The sequence below is a fragment of the Lynx canadensis genome, chromosome D2 (genome assembly GCF_007474595.2).
Source record: "Lynx canadensis isolate LIC74 chromosome D2, mLynCan4.pri.v2, whole genome shotgun sequence".
NCBI lineage: Eukaryota > Metazoa > Chordata > Mammalia > Carnivora > Felidae > Lynx > Lynx canadensis.
The window spans coordinates 53,383,118-53,402,124 of record NC_044313.2 but is presented as its reverse complement, the minus strand read 5'-3'; the positions used below and the strand labels follow the sequence as shown (position 1 = coordinate 53,402,124).

The window sequence follows — 19,007 nt, the reverse complement described above, 5'->3', positions numbered from 1 at the left end:
CTTGCTCTTCCAGGAGATTCTGAATCAAAGTGTATGAAGAATTAACAATGAAATGGGGCCAGGATTCCCTCTCAACTTTCATGTACTGCCCAACTAACAAAGGAGGGAAAAAAGGTAAGGGAAGGAGATGAGTATAGAAGCATAATAACCCCGAGACCCCAGTGTAATATAGCTTGAGGACAAAAAGGGGGAGAAGACCATCCAAATGTAGGGACAGCTAAGGAACTAGGAATTTAAAACTAATTTGGAAACAGATACAATGCCTTGGGAAATATAAGGCAACAATTACCTCAAATCAAAAGACAATAGGATTAGAGGAGAAGAATGGCCCCAAATAGGCCCCCAAATTAGCCCAGTGGGAAGTGGGAAGTGGTCAACAAGAAAGCAGCCACCCAAAATAGCACAGACTCCTATTCTTTGCACTATTTTAGCATAATGTTACATCTGGGGATTCTGAATAATAAGAATAATAAATTCATTTTATAGAAAGATACAAGTTCCAGGAGCCTATTTAAGGTATAACTCCTACTTTTCCTATTTTAAACTCCTATTTTGAAGACTAATCTCTTTTGGTACAAAAGGACATCCTAAAGCAGTGAAAGGAAAAAAAAGTAACTAGTGTGGGGCAGTTGGAGAAGCATCATAAAGTCCACAAAAATTGTATGAGATTGGGAAATGAATCATCAGAGGATCAAAAGGCAATCAAGCTCTGTGTTCTTAGAACCTGTTTGGTAGACCCACTTCCTTGAAGCTCCAGGTGGGAAATTTCAAGGGTGTATTTCCGCTGAGCAAGTAGAATTTCCCTTATCAGTGTGGCTTCCTCACTGCCCTGTTCTGCTATTTCTGAACTGTGATTAGCTTTATTTACACCTTCTACAGTAGAGATGTGCATGGGAAATATTTTTATGAATAATACTATCTCTCATCTATAGACTTTTAATAGATGAGCCCCAAATCAGTGCCTGTCTTCCAATCAACAGGCTTGTCACCTCCTACTTCAGCTAGTTCTCACTAAAATGAGTGAATTATGATAAAATACAACTTAGCTAAACAGAAGACAGGAATTTATAAGCCTGAATATTTTTTTCTTTCCTCTCTTCTCTGTCCCCATCACCCATAACCTAAAGTTCAGAACAATTACCCTGATTCTGCAGTTCATCCAAGTCCATGAATCGACTGGGATGAGGGTTAAATCCTTTAGCTGCCTCTAATTCCTTTTCCCGTTTCCTGCGAAGTTCCTGTTCCTGGGCCCTCCTGGCCACTTCCTCCTGCAATTCATCCAGCTCGCTTTTGGAAGAGAGCTCCCCACCTGGAATACAAGCAAGGGAGAAGAGAAATTGCCGCATTTCCATAACTAATATGAAGCACCTGCTGCATTTATGGCCACTGCATTGCCTTTCCTTTAGAAGTCTTTATTCATTTTGGAATTCATGTTTTGGATAGTGATTTCTGTATCAGATTCAGGGTGAGATCTGGGCTATGAATTATAATGATAATGATGATAATGATAAAATATTTATTGAGTGGCTTTATTTTTTTTTTTTTAATTTTTTTTTCAACGTTTATTTATTTTTGGGACAGAGAGAGACAGAGCATGAACGGGGGAGGGGCAGAGAGAGAGGGAGACACAGAATCGGAAACAGGCTCCAGGCTCTGAGCCATCAGCCCAGAGCCTGACGCGGGGCTCAAACTCACGGACCGCGAGATCGTGACCTGGCTGAAGTCGGACGCTTAACCGACTGCGCCACCCAGGCGCCCCTTATTGAGTGGCTTTATAACAACAATAACAATATAACATTTGTTGAGCATTTACTATATGATGAGCACAGTTTTAAGCAGTTTTACATTCATTATTTAATTATCATGACAACCTATGAAGTAGGTACTATTATTGCCTACATTTTAGGAAAGAAGAAACGGACACACAAAGAATAAATAACTTGCCATGACAACGATAATAAATGATGGAGCTGAATAAAGTCAAATAGGTTGGGGCGCCTGGGTGGCTCAGTCGGTTAAGCGTCCGACTTCGGCTCAGGTCATGATCTCGCAGTTTGTGGGTTCGAGCCCCGCATCAGGCTCTGTGCTGACAGCTCAGAGCCTGGAGCCTGTTTCATATTGTGTCTCCCTCTCTCTCTCTGGCCCACCCCTGTTCATGCTCTCTCTCTGTTTCAAAAATCAATAAAATAAATACATAAATAAAGTCAAATAGGTTAAATTCATAATCCATGCTCTTAACTATTAGAGAGCATTCTCAACCATGTGCTGCCACTGATTCATTGGGAAACTTCAAGCAAGTCAACTTCTCACCCTTAATTTCTACCATCTCTTTTAAAGAGTTTATAAAATATCCAGTATAAATTCAATTTTATAAATGTCCATAGATGGAACCAAATAGATCCCAAAGGACATCCATGATATATTAAGTGAAAATTCAAGTGACAGAATAATATATATGACTTCATTTTATTTTTTTTAACGGTAGTAATAAACTTATCCATATACTTACATAGGCATACAAAAAATGTAGAAAAACATATACCATGATGCAAACACCGGTTCCTTCAATTTGAAGAGGGAGAGGGCAGGTTACTAAATTGTTGGACTTATTTTTACTTCCGTAACTTTTTAAAAGAGTGATCAAAGTTACCAGGCAAAAATTTTTGTTCTGTGCCAAAATAAAATGATAGGATCAATTGTGAGCCACAAGTATTCATGCCTTTGTATACTAAGGGTCTCCTATACAAAGAGGACAGTATGGTGTGTGAGGAATTTGTTGTAACTCCTTGCAAAATATCTTTTACCAGTGGAGGAATAATATTGGTGGATTCTATCCAAAGTAGTCCAGAATTAGGGCTATTAGAGATGTCATGAGACTCGGTCTTTAGTGACCTGAAAAGGTACTGGCTATCTAAAGAAAAGAGAAGGGGGAATAGGCTCATGCATGACCACAAGCTTCTCAAAGCAATGTTAGTCAACGTGAAATAAATTAAAATGTAGTAAGTAAAGCAAATGTATAATTTCATTAAGAAGCATGAATTTCTTCCATGGGTTTCAAATTACAACCTACTCCAGCCCAGGATTTCAGAGATACCTGCTTCTATTGGCATTGTTCTGTTCTGCCAGATGTTAGCAACCTACTGGCACTCACACCTAAAAGAATTCATGCCTTGTCATTACTGCTGCATACTTCCCTTCCAGCCACCTCTGAGAACTTTTGGTGGCTATCAAGAGAATTGGCAGTCATACCATTAAGACTGGTCTTACCTCTACAGGCTGGTACACAGTATTCTGTCCACTTCTTCCTAGTAAGCTGACCACAGAACTACATCCAGAAGCTCATTAAATCAGACCATAGTTAAGGTTTCTGCCCACATACTCTACTCCCAATTGATCTAACAAACCAAAAAAAGGAGGGGGGGGGGGAGGGGATGAATGTTGATCTGTAAGTTCGACAAGTAGCTCCCAGAACTCCCTAGTTAGACACTCACCACCTTCCCTTAGCCATTGCAAAAAGTCTCTATCTGGGGAGACTGCCTATGTATCACCTCAAATTTCAGCTTTAAGTAAGTAAAGGATTTATTTTAAACCATTTAGACTGGGTCTCTACTTAAGTGGAATATGTACTGTAAGTATATATGTGTATTGTGAGAGGAATGTAAAAGGGAACTAAAACCTCTAACTACCTCAAATCTCTACCCTCAGTGTCTCACACCTGAAATTCCAGTATTCTTTTACCTTTAGGCTTTGACTTTAATTTTAAAATGCTAGTTTCTCTTAGAAAAAGCATGCTTTAAACTATTTCCAGTCATTTACATTTAGTATGAAGGAGTCAGATCATTCCTTGAGAGCTCATTTTAAGAAGGAGTATGAGGACACAAGACACACTCAAGAAGGGAAAATAGGGATACTGGACAGGATACAGAGGCAGGGATAAGGATAGGTTTAGGTTTACTTATTCCCCAGTTTTGCCTATAGCCTTCACATCCCCCTTTGTCATCTCAATTCATAGAACTAAACACTAAGAAATCCATTCCCATGAGGCTTCCTCTACACCAAAGGCAAAAACTGGCGAACTTATTCCTGTGAGGAATGCAGGTGCTACTGACACAGTTCACCATATTTCTGTTCCTTCTTGTTCCAGCAAGGGCTCTTGCCAAGGTGGAAAGAACAATCAGGAAAGCCATGATGGAGAACAGAAAGTAGATAAATCCAAAGATGGGACAGCTCAAATGCCTCCGTATTTACATAGTGATGGAAACTTAAAGTACAACCATCCTCCAATTTCAAATGTGCTCAGGTAAGGCTATTTCCGTAATAGATTTGGCAGTCAAATCCAGTCCTCCAAGTCCAGTGTCTTTCTGCTTACCTGAGAGGTGCTGATTTTTTGCCCAGCTACTCCTGGATGCTGTGGAGTCCGCCTCCAGTATGCTACTGCTGTGAGACTTTGGGATGTGACGCCAGGAAGGTGCCAACCCAGCTGATCTCTTAGCACTTGGATCCCTTCAAAAGACAAACCAGAGTCTAGTGAAAACATCAGAAGGGTGTTAACTTGCAACATTCCTAGGACTAAATTCCCTCAAAAGCCAATAAAACATCAAACTAATATAAAATTGAAGTATCTGCTAAACTACCTCTGAAAGTAGTTCCCCCATCTTATCTCATCTCATTCACATTTTGTGCATCTAGCACAGTGTCTGGCAAAAAAAAAAAACCCATATTCAATGAATCAATAAATATAAGCTCTCACATGGGTTGCCTTTCTCTTTCTTACACCTTTGTGGCCATCTTCTCATGTGTAAAACTCAACAGGGTCCTATGTCAAGGGATGAGCAATGGGAAAATATGAGGGTGTGATTATCACCTTTGTAGAAGACAAAATCACTCTTTTCAAAGCAGCAACACTGTTAGGAAACTTGCCTCTGTGGCAACTTAGTAGAAACAGTGTAGGAAAATCTAAAATTTATGGGGCTCCTGGGTGTCTCATTCTGTTGAGCATCCAACTCTTGATTTCTGCTCCGGTCACGATCCCAGGGTCATGGGATTGAGTACGCTATCAGGCTTCGTGCTGAGCGTGGAGCCTGCTTAAGATACTCTCTCTTTATCTCTCTCTCTCTCTCTCTCTCTCTCTCCCTCCCTCCCTCCCTCCCTCCTTCCTCTCTCCCTTTGCCTCTCTCCCATCCTCGTACTCTGTCTCAAAACATAAAATAAAATAAAATTTACAAAGCAAACTGGGCCCTATGGACAGGGCACAATGAGCACTATTAAACCATCAATGTTATCTTAGAGAATTATGAATATCATTGGCTTCATAAAACACAGAATCCCTGTGACCCTTAAAAAAAATAACCTACCCTAAATGAAAGGCAAGAATAGATAACAATTGTATTTACTCTCTGATGATAGGACTACATGTTTTGATTCACTAATTCTTCCATTTTAAGTTATTTACTAAACTATTTTACATGTAATAAAGTTCTTTCTCAAATGCCTTTGCTCCTTCTCCCAGCAGAGGGTGCTGTTGCTATAGAAAGTTGACAGAGCACCCCTATGTTTATTGCAGCATTATTTACAACAGCCAAGATAGGAAAGCAATGAATGAATAAAGAAGATGATATATATACATATATAATGGAATATTACTCAGCCATAAAAAAGAATAAAATTTTGCCATTTGTGACAACATGGATGGACCCAGAGGGTATTATTATGCTAAGTGAAATAAGTTAGATAAAAACAAATATAATTTCACTTACATGTGGAATCTAAAATATAAAACAAATGAACAAATAAACAAAAACAGAAACAAAAATCACAAATACAAAGAACAAACTGGTAGTTGCCAGAGGAAAGGGGGCTGGGGGAAGGGTGAAATAACCGAGGGGGGTTAAGAAGTATAAATTCACAGTTATAAAATAAATAAGTCACAGAGATAAAAAGTAAAGCATAGAGAATACAGTCAATAATATTGTAATAATATTCTATGGTGACAGATGGTAACTACATTTATTGTGGTGAGCATAGTGTAATATACAGAACTATCCAATCACTATGTTGTATACCTGAAACTAATATAACATGGTACACCAACTTTATTTCAATTTTGTTTTATTTTTTTTAGGTTTTTAGTGTGATTGTTTTTTTTTTAATTTTGTTTAAATCCAAATTAGTTAATATATAGTGTGATTATGGTTTCAGGAGTAGAATTCAGTGATTCATCACTTACATGTAACACCCAGTGCTCATCCCAACAAGTGCCCTTCCTTAATGCCCTTCACCCATTTAACCCATCCCCCCCCATTTCAATTTAAAAAAAAGAAAGAAAGAAAGTTGATAAAGCACAATACTTTGCCTGCAAGATGGTAATAAAGTCCTTTTCTCCATTTATCTGACTTGAAAAGCCTCTTGGTGACTCACATTGCTGCAAGGGACAATGAGGCAATTCAAGGGCCAAACAATACCTGCAGACACTGGAGCTTTCAGGCAGGGCTGCATCCAGGCTGATGGGGCTGCTGCTGTTCCTCTCACTGCTCTCATAGCCAGATTCCATTCGTTGTATTAGGCGAGGGTGCTGTTCTAAAAGGTGAGAGCCTGGCCGTGCTGGGCCCCAGGGCTTGTACTGGGGGCTTGGTCCACCAGTTTTAATGTCGTAAGCAGGTGGCTTGCTTAGTTCATCTGGTATAAATTCTTTAGCTATCCCGATCAAAGGACAAGTATGGAAAAGGAGGTAGATTTAGCATCTGCCTCAAATTAAACATAACGAACCCTCCCTCCAGCTACTCATTCACTGAACTCCTATCTCCAAAAGGCTCAACATCAGCATATAAAAATGCACCTTACTGACTCTACCAGAAAATCCAGGTTTTTTAAATACATAAGTCAACTTTATTCAAAAGCCCAATTCTTCTCTATCTCCTCACCTGAATCCTCAGAAAAGGGGCTAAGCTGGGTATAGCCACAGTGCTTCCTTTTGTCCTTACTAAAGATACTGTCAATATTCAGAGACTCCCGTTTGGGTCTCCACGTTGGACGATACTTGCTAGAAGAACTGGATTTTGACTCACTGCTGGTACTCTCTACTTCCCAGTCACGAGAATGTAAAGGCAGATTTCTAGGAGGCTTTTTGTCAGTTTGGTCTCCTCCCTTCCCCACGCAGGGAGATCCTAGGTTGGTCTGAGAAGCCAGTGATGGTCTGTTGTGAATCATATTGCTGACTGTCTCTTTAAAATCCCTTAGTCTATTGGTGCTGCTAGATGGTTTAGAGGCATTCCTAGGAGCCTGCTTCTCTTTCAATGTTTCTCCTAAAAACACAAAGAATGAAACAAATATAAATGTTTAAAGTGATCACAGATACCTAGACCCCAAAATGTAAAAGCAAGGAAAGCCCTTTGAGCAGAATAGAAAAGCCAGTATGGACTATGACAAAAGCTGCCAGAGTGAATGAAAAAAGACAAAGAGTGCAGAGTGGCTTGCCTTCACTGTGGTACCCTGAGGCCTGTGGCTCATCGCCTTTCCTCCTAACCCGGCCAGAGTTCCTCTTGCGTTCTATCAGTGACCCTTTCTTGGATGTGAGTTTCTGATTACATTCACTATCAGTCAGGTGTCCTGAAAGAACAAGGAAATGGGGGTAAGCTGGTATCTGAAACTTACCTCCATCCTCTTGAGAACCTAGCTTCCCTTTGGGATTCACAGCAGTGCCACAAATTTGGTATACCCATGAATCAGAAGCTGTAGGGGCTAAGGCTATCTGATTTAAGTGTAGCAGGAATCTCTCAATAGATAAATGCAGAGAAGCTCAAGTATTTAATGGGAGCTTCCAAATTTATAATGTCTCCTGAACAATTACCAGTCTTGATCCTGCCCGTAGTCTCTCCCAGTGACCCAGAAGGACACATTACTTGCTAATTTTTAAAACGTGACAGTTTTAAAGATTGTATAAAAATGTCATGTATCAATATGTTTTCATTCTCATAAATAGAAGATAGAGCTTTCCTTTTATTTAGCAACACATCAAGTAAAGCCTGACTTTTATTATACCTAGTATTATCCAAGTTGCCCCAGCCTTTGCCCACAAGAGGTCTGATTGTGGGTGGCTCCCTCTCCCCACCTCCCATTCAGTTCTAAACCTTCCTTAAATGTTAATCATTTAAAATTAGGACATTTGAACTCTGCATAATTCTCATTCCCATCCACAATGAGTGCTTTACCAAACTTGGCTTCACCCAACGTGGCTTCACCCAGATATTACACTTCAAAATTCCTCAGTATTGATTTCTGGGAAGCCCAGAAAATACATAACTTGCCCTGCTTCACACCCATAGGATGTAAATGTAGGAGTCTGATTTGATAACAGCAAAGGTCAGATTCTAAAGGATATAATCACCTGAACTGCTGGAAGCCAAAAGTGAATTAAGCAATTGAATTAAATTGGAAGGCAGGTTTAGGGACAATCCTCTAGGTTTTCAAATGAACCATGAACTGTTTTCATACATTAGTATATGAAAATTCTTGTACATATTCAGGTATCAGCACTGTAGTGACATGCCCATCTCTTTTCAATCAATCACCAATGTAATCTTTTATTGCTTTATATCTGATCCTTTGCTACATCTGGGCCCAAAAAAAAAGATTTAAGAAAGGAGAAAATCACTTGGAGCAACTAAATCTGCAAATGTTAAACCAATGAGAGTATGCTCCCCTACCCCAGCCATTCACAAACCTTTAACATAAACCTGACTCTGATGGAAAATATGCCTTGTTTATCGTGTTATTTGGCTTCTCCCTGACTCACAGTTTCAGAAATATGGTCTTAAAAAAATCATACTTTGCAGTAGTCATCTACACAATAGTCATCAAAAGAAACCCAACATGAGTCTGACCAAAGCTCTAGGTCCAACTGCCAATTTATAAGAAATACAGAGAACAGAGAAACATGCTAAAGTTTAACATAAGAATACAATCAGCAAATTTTAGAATGTAGGGAATCTATAGGACAAAGTACCTAGTTGTTCAACAATAAACTGCAAGGAAAAAATGGAGGAGAAACCTATACTTTAAAAGAAACATAAAAGACTTATCAATTCATCTCACTGCATAGACCTCACTTGGATCCTGAATCAAGCACACAAACCATTAAAAAATAACAACATTTATATTTGGATATTTGAACACTCATTGGTTACTTAGTGGTTTTTAGGAATTATTGTTAATATTTTTTAAGTGTGATAATGATATGTTTAAAAATGATTTCTCATGTTTCAGATATACTATTTAGACACATTAAAATATTTATGGAAAAGGTGATAATATCTGGAATTTGCTTCAAAATAATCCAGGAGTAGTGAGAGTAGATAGAAATACAGACAAAACTAGGCTGGCCATGAGTTACAATTTTTAATTTTTTTTTAATTTTATTTTACAGAGACAGTGTGTGTGAGCAGAGGAGAGGGGCAGAAAAGGAGAGAATCTTAAGCAGGCTCCACGCTCAGCACTGAGCCCAATGTGGGGCTTGATCCCACAACCCTGGGATCGTACCTGAGCCAAAATCAAGAGTCGGATGCTCAACTGACTGAGCCACCCAGGCACTCCAAGCATGAGTTATAATTACTGATACTAGTCAATGAGTCCATGGAAGGGTAGTATACTATTCTGATACTTTTGAAAATGTTTAAAATTCTCTATTTAAAAACAAAAGGTATTTACCCAAAGAATACAAAAGTACTAATTCAAAGGGATACATGTACTCCTGCTGTTTATAGCAGCATTATCTACAATAGCCAAATTATGGAAATGGCCCAAGTGTCCATCAGCTGATGAATTTATATGAATTGTATATATTCCATTGTGTATATATATATATATATATACACATATACATATATATATATATACATATATATATATATATATATATATATATATATATATATACACAATGGAATATTAGTAAGCCATAAAAAATTGAAATCTGGCCATTTGCAATGACATGGATAGAGTTAGAGAATATTACACTAAGAGAAATAAGTCAGAGAAAGACAAATACCATATGATTTCACTCATATGTGGAATTTAAGAAACAAAACAAATGAACAAAGGGAAAAAAGAGAGAGAGAGAGAGGCAAACCATGAAACAGACTCTTAACTATAGAGAACAAACTGATGGTTACCAGAGGGGAGGTGGATGGAGGGATGGTTAAACAGGTTAATGGGGATTAAGAAGTGCACTTGTGATGGGCACCAGGTATTGTACAACAAGTGCTGAATCACTATATTGTACACCTGGAACTAATAATACACCATATGTTAACAACTAGAATTTAAATAAAAACTTTAAAAGGACCACCAATCTGAAGCCATGAACTCACTAATTCCCACGTCTCTAGAGTATGGGCACTGTTCTGTGTATTAGGTGATAAATTTTTCATCTCATCAATCAGTCACTCACTGTTCTTTGTATGCCCTGTATTGATTTCTTTTTTTTTTTTTTTTATTTTTTTTTCAACGTTTATTTATTTTTGGGACAGAGAGAGACAGAGCATGAACGGGGGAGGGGCAGAGAGAGAGGGAGACACAGAATCGGAAACAGGCTCCAGGCTCTCAGCCATCAGCCCAGAGCCTGACACGGGGCTCGAACTCACGGACCGCGAGATCGTGACCTGGCTGAAGTCGGACGCTTAACCGACTGCGCCACCCAGGCGCCCCTGTATTGATTTCTTCCACCAACAACAGGTACACTCTTCAATAGAAGAACAGAAAAATTCAAGAATGTTCTCCACATAGAACTCACAATAACAAACAAGCTAGCTTGCTTTCTTTGGCCTTTCTATCCTTCAGGAAGCAAGGTGATGAGCACACATCCATGCCCATAAATAAGCCCCTGCTCTCAAAGCCCTTCACTTAAGATAAAGCCTGGCATGAGAACATGATGAGGTGCAAAACCATAAGGGTTTATTGGGACACTATGAGAAGCACAGGGATCAAGAATACAGCAAAAAAAAAAAAAAAAAAAAAGGCAGATTTTGGAATAAACAATCACATTAATAATCACATTACAATCATCCTTATTGATATGCTACTGTTGATAGGAAAATGTGCAATGGCACATCATCATTCGGTCAGAGTTGTGTTGCTTCTTTTCATCCCACCCAATTACCCAAGTTCTCCCTTTGCATGACAAACGTTTCTGACTTGCCCCAGTTTCTTTTTCTTGGGAGAATCTCTGTGCAGGAACTGAATCAGGCAAGCAGGGTCCACTGTAAAACTCCCTACCTGTGTCCCGACTGCTCTGAGACGTGGAATCATTCTCCACATTATAGATGACTGTCCCCTGAGATTCAGAAGAGAAGTGACTGACCACAGACTCATGGTGGGAGTGTTTGTAGGGATAGCTCTCCGTTGAAGAATCTGTTCGAGTATCACTTGAGATGGAGGGCTCCCTCCCTGAGGGAAGGAGGAGACACATATGCCAAAGTAAGGAAAGAGAGAAGGACAGTGACAGAGAGAAGGCAAACAGCTGGATGGAAACAAAGGTCCATAAGGCAAGAACTTCCTAGAAGGAAGGGTGAGAAGGATATACCAGAGCCATTCTTCCCAACACCCAACTTCCATATTGCCCAGACACACAAAGAATTCCTCCCACTCCTGTCCCTACCTTGCTGAAGCCCTCACTTTGCCTGCCACTGTGAAAAACTGTGGGGCTTTTAGAAAACCTATGGGAAAAGTGGAAGAAAGGAAAAAGTTGTGAAAAGTAAGATCTATTTAGATGGAGAGTCCCAGGCCGACCTGGCAATAACTAGTTGTTCCCCATCCCGTAATTTTTTTCCTATACTGCCAGAAATGTCACTTTGATTTTAATTGATATTGTAAACATTTTAATATATCTGAGAAATTATGTGGCTGTTACTTATACTTTAGAGTAAATTAGTTCAATCAGACTACTTTCCTCTGAACAACTCACTGAGATGAGCACAACAGTGGAAATGGGTGTTTGACTGAAAGAAGAAAAAGTAGAGCAGGCCTGAGTTGGGTACAAGGCTGGGAAGAACACCAGGTACCAAGCAGGAAGGAGGTACAAAAGGGAGGGGGAAAAATTCCAAAGACAAATGTGTTCTCTTTCAAAATTATACTCAAGGACAATCCTAGATCTAGAAGACAAAAAGAATATTTCTTTTTTCTCCTTTTCAGAAATCAAGCCAAAACCATTAGGGCTATATTTCTAATATATTATAAGCCTCTATGGGCTAGGCTGAGACTGTAGCCATCAAGCTGCAAATTGTTGCTACAGGGGAACAATTTAGGCTGCAACCAACTGAATTAGAAGCAATCTGATTCACAGGCTGAGGAATACTGCTACTACACTTGACATCTTAAAACAAAAATCTCTTATCCCAAATAAAATGATAAGCTTTGTAGTAACTCATATAATTTTTTCTTGGTCTTCACAACTCAGTGAAGTCACTGTTAAGTTGCTAGTAAGAATCAGTCATCTTTACTAATACTGGAAGGTTAAACACTGAGTTTCCCTCACAAACTTATTATTTCAGTCTAAATCAACCTAATTTCCTTCTCACTTTTGAATCAGGGCCAGGTGACTTAGGCAACACATTCTTGAAGGCTGAAAGAAACAAAGCCTGGCACACTTTGGGCTTCAGCACGAGTTGGCACTTCTTTCTATCTCTAATGGATCCCCTTTCTATAAGCTAGTTATGTGCTAGGCTCATGATTAAGTATGAGTTCTAACTGTCCAGTGATCACACTGGAAGGGAGAAGGAAGAGGTAAAGAGCTAGGCTGCTCACCTGAATCTTCACTATCGTAGCAGGTCTTGCTGTATGACTGGAACTCAACTTGGGGAGGCAGGTCCTGAGTAGACACTGGGGTACCCTGCGGGTCTGCATAAAGCAGAAGCAAAGGCTGATAATGCCCCTTGATGCATTTGGTCACCACATCCTTCCATTTCGGCCCAATCTGAACCAGAAACAATCAGAAAAACATGAGTTATACTTCATATCCACAATTCAAAACGTATTTTCCTATTCTGTTTTTCTAAAGAAAATAAAAGAAATAAAAAGACAAGAATTGGGTAAAGAGACCACAAAAGAGACCTCAGACCTAAATTTCATGAGTTTTTTTGTTAAGTCTGTTTTTGTTAAATCTTTTTAGAAAGCAATGGAACCTTATAAGAGATAGGAATGATGAATAAAATTACTTTCATTCCTGTGAAACAACAATTCAGTTGTGAAATATAAATAAAAGTACTCCAAGGTGAACATGTTATGTGAGGGGACTTCAGCTGCCTTGGTGACCAATTCCTTTTCACATATTAAAGCCCTGGCTTGAAATTTACAATTCTATAAATTATATAATTTTCTCCTAAATATTAAAATCACTTTTATGAATCTAAAGAGCAGGCAGAAACTCTCTCACAGACTGCTTTAGAATGAATGACATTCCATTTCAGAGTTCACACGTGACAGGACATAAATGTCAAACTGCTTAGAATAGACAGATGAACCTCAGTCTTAGCTCTGAACTGGATTCAGCACTGCCAAAGCAGTGGAAAAGAGTGACAGAAGACCATGGAAACAACAATCCAATCAAATCTCTAAACTCACCCTCTCCTAAACTTGAACCAGTCACATTCTGAGATGGTGTGCTCTGAAGAGTTGAACAATTAGCATAGTGCTTATTTCATAATAGATGTTCATTAAATTTTTAACTTAGTTATTATTTTAACTAAAAAAAATATGCTTTTTTAAAAGTTTATTTATTTATTTTAGGAGAGAGAGAGCACAAATGGGGGAGGGCCAGAGAGAGAAGGAGAAAGAGAATCCCAAGCAGACTCCATGCTCAGCACAGAGCCTGACATGAATCTTGATCCCACAAACCATAAGATCATGACCTGGGCCAAAATCAAGAGTTGGATGCTTAACTGACCGAGCCACCCAGGCACCCCAACAAACATGCTTTTTATATACAAATCTTATTTAATTTCTTATAAGGCATGTATTATTTTTCAAATAAAAAGGCTAAAGCTCAAGGAATTCATATAAATCAGCCAAAATTACAACAGCAAAAAGAGATAGAGAATCAGGAAATTTGACAGAGTTTACCATTTGTGAAAGACAGGGCTAAAGGTCCACAGATTGGTGTAAATTATAGTTAGGAGTCTCCTAGCCACCAGCCTTTATCAAGAAGCTTCCTAACTCACGCAGATCCTTTAACGACTTTAGTCACAGATTCTGTGATTTAGATAGTACCAAGTTTCCAGCTTTAAATATCCTCATAGCCCTATTTTTTTCTACATGATCCCCAAAACATGTTAATCTATGATAAGGTACTTCAGGTAAGTACCAATCAGAGAACAATTTATAGCAGCCCTAACACAAAGTATTCAAGGTATTACCTAAGACAAAGTATTACCATTGATAATTCCAAGTTTGAAATTCTGAAGTTCATGCTAACCTTCTAACCTAATTTGAAGCATTAAACTGTTCTCACTCGGGGCGCCTGGGTGGCTCAGTCGGTTGGGCGTCCGACTTCGGCTCAGGTCACGATCTCACGGTCTGTGAGTTCGAGCCCCGCGTCCAGCTCTGGGCTGATGGCTCAGAGCCTGGAGCCTGCTTCTGATTCTGTGTCTCCCTCTCTCTCTGCCCCTCCCCCGTTCATGCTCTGTCTCTCTCTGTCTCAAAAATAAATAAACGTTAAAAAAATTTAAAAAAATAAATAAATAAATAAATAAATAAACTGTTCTCACTCAAATCAACCACTTAATACAAAAAAAAAAAAAAAAAAACCTGTCAACTATAAACATAACTGTGCTGACTGCATGGTGAGAGGATTCAGAGAAAATAACAGAAAATATATCGATCTATCTTTGAGGAACTTGTCATCTACTGGAAAAGACTGATACTCTCATAAATTCAATAGATAGGTAAGTAAACAGACATCAAAATTATGAAAATAAACACCAAATACAAGTAATTATCCTTAGTTTTTTGTTGCTGTTATCAAACACTTCAAGAAGGGCTTGAATATTCCTACCTCCTTGACATGAGCATCATCAAAATACATCCATTTGCGGATCTTTGTTTGGAAAAAGAATGTAGAATAATGTTTGCCATAGTAACAGATCATTCCTACTAAGTACAGTTCAGACTGCTTGGCCCGATCATCCGTCACTCTGAAAAACAGCTGTGGGGAAAGAAGAGAATGAAAAAAACAGTCAAATACTCAGCCCTCTCACATCAATCTCTTAGCACACTCCATCATTTCTTATTAACGTACTGACTTGTTTCTCCATGCTTCATTCTAAGATTTTTCCTAGTCCATATTAATCATCAGAAATGAACCTAAAAAGACAAAATGTAGGGAAAAGCAAGACGGATAGTGGCCAGTAAACCGGTAAGGTGGTGATGTTTCTTCATAACTTACAATATTTTATTGCTGGTGCCTATCGTAAGAGGATTCAAGAAAGTAGAAAAACACAAAATAAAACAAAAACAAACACTGACGTTTCAAAAGTTACTTACCAGCTGGCACCACAAATATAAATTTCCTGCTGAGACCCTAACTAAGGGGTAAAGAGTCCCTTAGGAAGAGCAATACCACCATGCTGATTACCAGCATTTCACTGCTGTATGTTCTAGCAGATATACAAAAAATTTTTGAAGAAAAGAATGCTGCCTTGAGAAACTTATTTGAATGAGAAAATCATCATAGAAATAAAACAAAACTAGAACAGTACAGAATATGTAGACTACAGGAATTTAGAAAAAAGAGATTTAATTGTGTATAACCTACTCATGTCAGAGATTCCTTGGGAAGGAGACCTAAAATAAGATTCCAGACAGTGCATTCATTCTCAGTTGTAACTTAGTGATATTAAAGAATGACAAGGAATCTCCTTAGTCACAGGACTATAAGAGAAAGAAACCAGTGAAAGGAAACCACAGAGTTTCTGGCTCTTCTCTTGAACTGAAGGAAAACCCTGCCTATACTAGGGCGCGGAGCTGATAAGGTAAAAGATCCCAGGTCTGAAGTCGTTTTCCCTATTTTCTTGAATAGATGCACAGAAAACTGCTAACCTACTGAATTCTTTTCCAAGCTACTCCATTACCTTTGCAACAGACATTGGTTCCTCACTGTGAATTTTGTATTCTAAAACTCAGGTCACCAACCTTTACCCCTTCACCTCCCATAGCAGCTCTAGTCAAGACTGCTCACTTCTTTGACCTTATTACCACCTGTGGTAGACTACACCTCCCAACTCTACTTTGTATAAACAAGCAATGAGTAGAGTACACAATAACTCTATAAATTGCTTGATTTTTATCAGTAGCTAAGCTCTGTCCATCCTGTCTTTCAAGACCAATTTTATCGCATTTTTCCTAAAAAGTCTACACCACCTACACCTGTAAGTATATACTTATACTAGGATATAAGTATTCACTGCCCTTAAGCAATACTAAGACACAAGAACTAAGTCAGAGATAAAGGTAATTAATACTCACATCACCCAGCTTCAGGCAGGTACCCAGGCTGTGAATGACATCCTCTGCCAAGTCTGAGTGGTCCGAGTCCCATACCAGCCCAATTGTAATAATCTGTGGAGCATTCATCAACACACGGCGAATCCGAATCCTTTCTCCACAGTTACTCTGAAATACATATATAAGGCTGGTTTGAGATGTTTCCCACTGGCTCTGCCTCAATTCCCTAATCCGAGGGCTCCCCTCTCCACTCTGAACCCCACCTCTGACTTAACTCACCGGACAGTTCCGCAGATCCCCCATGGTGCTGGCATTTTGCAGCAGCTCACCAAACATGCTTGGTGAGGGTTTTTCACGTCTTTCCAGCATACAAATAGCCTGATTGCTTCAAGGTGGGGGAATGGAAGGGTATGATGGTAGGAATTACACAGAGTTATAACTAAATCAAATAGATTACTCATGCAAACTCCTAACTCACATGTTTGATTTTCTTCCTCTGCCCACTATACCAAAGCCCCTTGTCCTGACCAGTCTCAGTGTCCCAAACACAATGAGCACCTTTGCCCGTCCCCAGATCCAAAGCTCATAGAATCCCCATTTCTCCTCCCACCTTGCTGACCAGAACTGAACCTAAGAAAGGGGGGTGGGGTGGGAGGACTGGGAAGGAAGGAAGGAAGAAGAACAAAAATTATTTTAAAATTATTGTTCTGAGTTCCTACAATATAACACTGTCTTAACAATAAGGATATAAGCTATTTGGATGCTGTCAGTTGAAACTTATCACTTGAAGGAATACCTAAGGGTACAAATAGAGAACCTTTAAGACTCACCAAAGGGAAGTGGTGGAGATGTAATGTACCATCTGGATGAAAGGCAGCGGATCAGAAGTGGCACCACAGCTGGTACATACACACTGGGACCGGGGTAAAAAAGCAAAACCAAGTAACCACAGTCATTAATTGTTTTGACACCCATCTGATAACCACATCCCTGGATACAGTGTTCTTGAAGAAGAAAAGAAGTGATGAAGATAGAAATAATGTTCACCTGTTCAAACAACGTCATTGCAAATTTCTGGTGGGAGATGCAGTGTTGGGCAGTACATATATCTTCTTTGGTTTCATCAGCAATGTGGAAGTGAATTCTCATCAAGAGATTTTCCTAATAAGGAAAGAATAAAAGCAGCATATCAATGATATTTAATAGAAAAATGCACAAATTGGTAGGCAGTTCACTCAGAGAAACAGTAATACTTTTGGAAGGTAGGAATACCTCTGATTTTTTTTAAAAAACTGTTTAATTTGAAATAATTATAAATTCATAGGAAGTTTCAAAAAAATTGTTTAAGAGGTCCATGTACCCTTCACCCAGTTTCCTCCAATGGTAACATCTTGCATAACTATAGTACACTATCTAAACCAAGAAATGGACATCAACACAGTCTACAGAGTTTATTTAGATTTCACCAGTTTTACATATACTTATTTGTGTGTGTAACTCTATGCAATTTTATCAGATGTATAGTCATATAACAACCACCACAATCAAGAAAGAAAATTGTTCCATCACAAGGTTCCCTTATATTATTCCTTCATAGCCTTTTCCACCCAATTCCAACCCGAACACCTAGCAACCACTAATCTGTTTTCCTATCTCTATAATTTTATTATTTTAAGAATGTTATATAAATGGGAGCATATGGTTTATAACCTTTTGATACTGTGTTTTTTCTCTCAGCATAGTTCCCTTTAGATCCATTGAAGTTGATGTGTAAATCAGTAATTCCTTTTTATTACTGAATAGTATTCCATGGTATGGAAGTACCAAATCTTGTTTCACTATTTACCATCAAAGGCATTTGGGTTGTTTCCAGTTTGGGGCTATTATCAATAAAGATTCTATGAACATTCATGTACAGGTTTTTTATAAACATAAGTTTTAGTTTCTCTGGGATACATGTCCAAGAACACAACCACTGAACCTTATGATAATTTGCAAGTACAGTTTTTTAAAAAACTGCCAAACTGTTTTCCAGGGTGGCTATATCATTTTACATTTTCACCAGCAATATATAAGTAATCCAGTTTGTCAGGAGTACCTCTGACTTTGGGGACATTTTTCCCTGTAATAGAATATATATCACTCTCGAACTTTTTTTAACAACAGGCAGAAAGAGTCTAAAGACAGAGAGTCTTTTGAAGGTTGACTGAGAGAACCCAGAGTTCAGAAGAGTCTTCTACTAAAAGTCACTGCGAGCAATCTAGCTATCTAAATAGCACATCATGCCTGTGCTAGGGACTCAGTTATTCTGTTTAATTATCTTTAGTAATGTAGGAGTTCATAAAGTGTGATGGTCTCCAGACCAGCAGCATCTGTCTTAGCATCACCTGGAAACTTGTTAGAGCTAGATATTCTTGGGCCCTAATCTAGACCTACTGAATCAGAAATTCAATGGAGTGTGACACAGCAATTTGTATTTTAATGAGTCCTGTCTCCTTTGAAGGTGAGACCAATGTTTT

At 38.7% G+C, this 19,007-nt stretch overlaps 1 protein-coding gene across 11 annotated transcripts in view; it reads right to left on the bottom strand.

Annotated features, from left to right (window-relative positions):
• USP54 (ubiquitin specific peptidase 54) overlaps positions 1-19,007 on the bottom strand; it is a 133,937-nt gene that overhangs the window by 19,854 nt on the left and 95,076 nt on the right. For 9 of the 11 annotated variants that reach the window (XM_030334354.2, XM_030334350.1, XM_032595291.1 and 6 more), the window contains 12 exons: positions 17,536-17,649; positions 17,319-17,401; positions 16,768-16,873; positions 16,510-16,656; positions 15,041-15,190; positions 12,796-12,964; positions 11,269-11,439; positions 7,474-7,605; positions 6,921-7,301; positions 6,462-6,693; positions 4,370-4,503; positions 1,142-1,309 (listed from right to left, as the gene is read on the bottom strand). In XM_030334354.2, the coding sequence (XP_030190214.1) occupies positions 1,142-1,309; positions 4,370-4,503; positions 6,462-6,693; positions 6,921-7,301; positions 7,474-7,605; positions 11,269-11,439; positions 12,796-12,964; positions 15,041-15,190; positions 16,510-16,656; positions 16,768-16,873; positions 17,319-17,401; positions 17,536-17,649 (1,987 nt within the window). The remainder of the gene's footprint in view (positions 1-1,141; positions 1,310-4,369; positions 4,504-6,461; positions 6,694-6,920; positions 7,302-7,473; positions 7,606-11,268; positions 11,440-12,795; positions 12,965-15,040; positions 15,191-16,509; positions 16,657-16,767; positions 16,874-17,318; positions 17,402-17,535; positions 17,650-19,007) is intronic. The other 2 variants (XM_030334359.1, XM_030334360.1) reach the window with 1 other exon arrangement.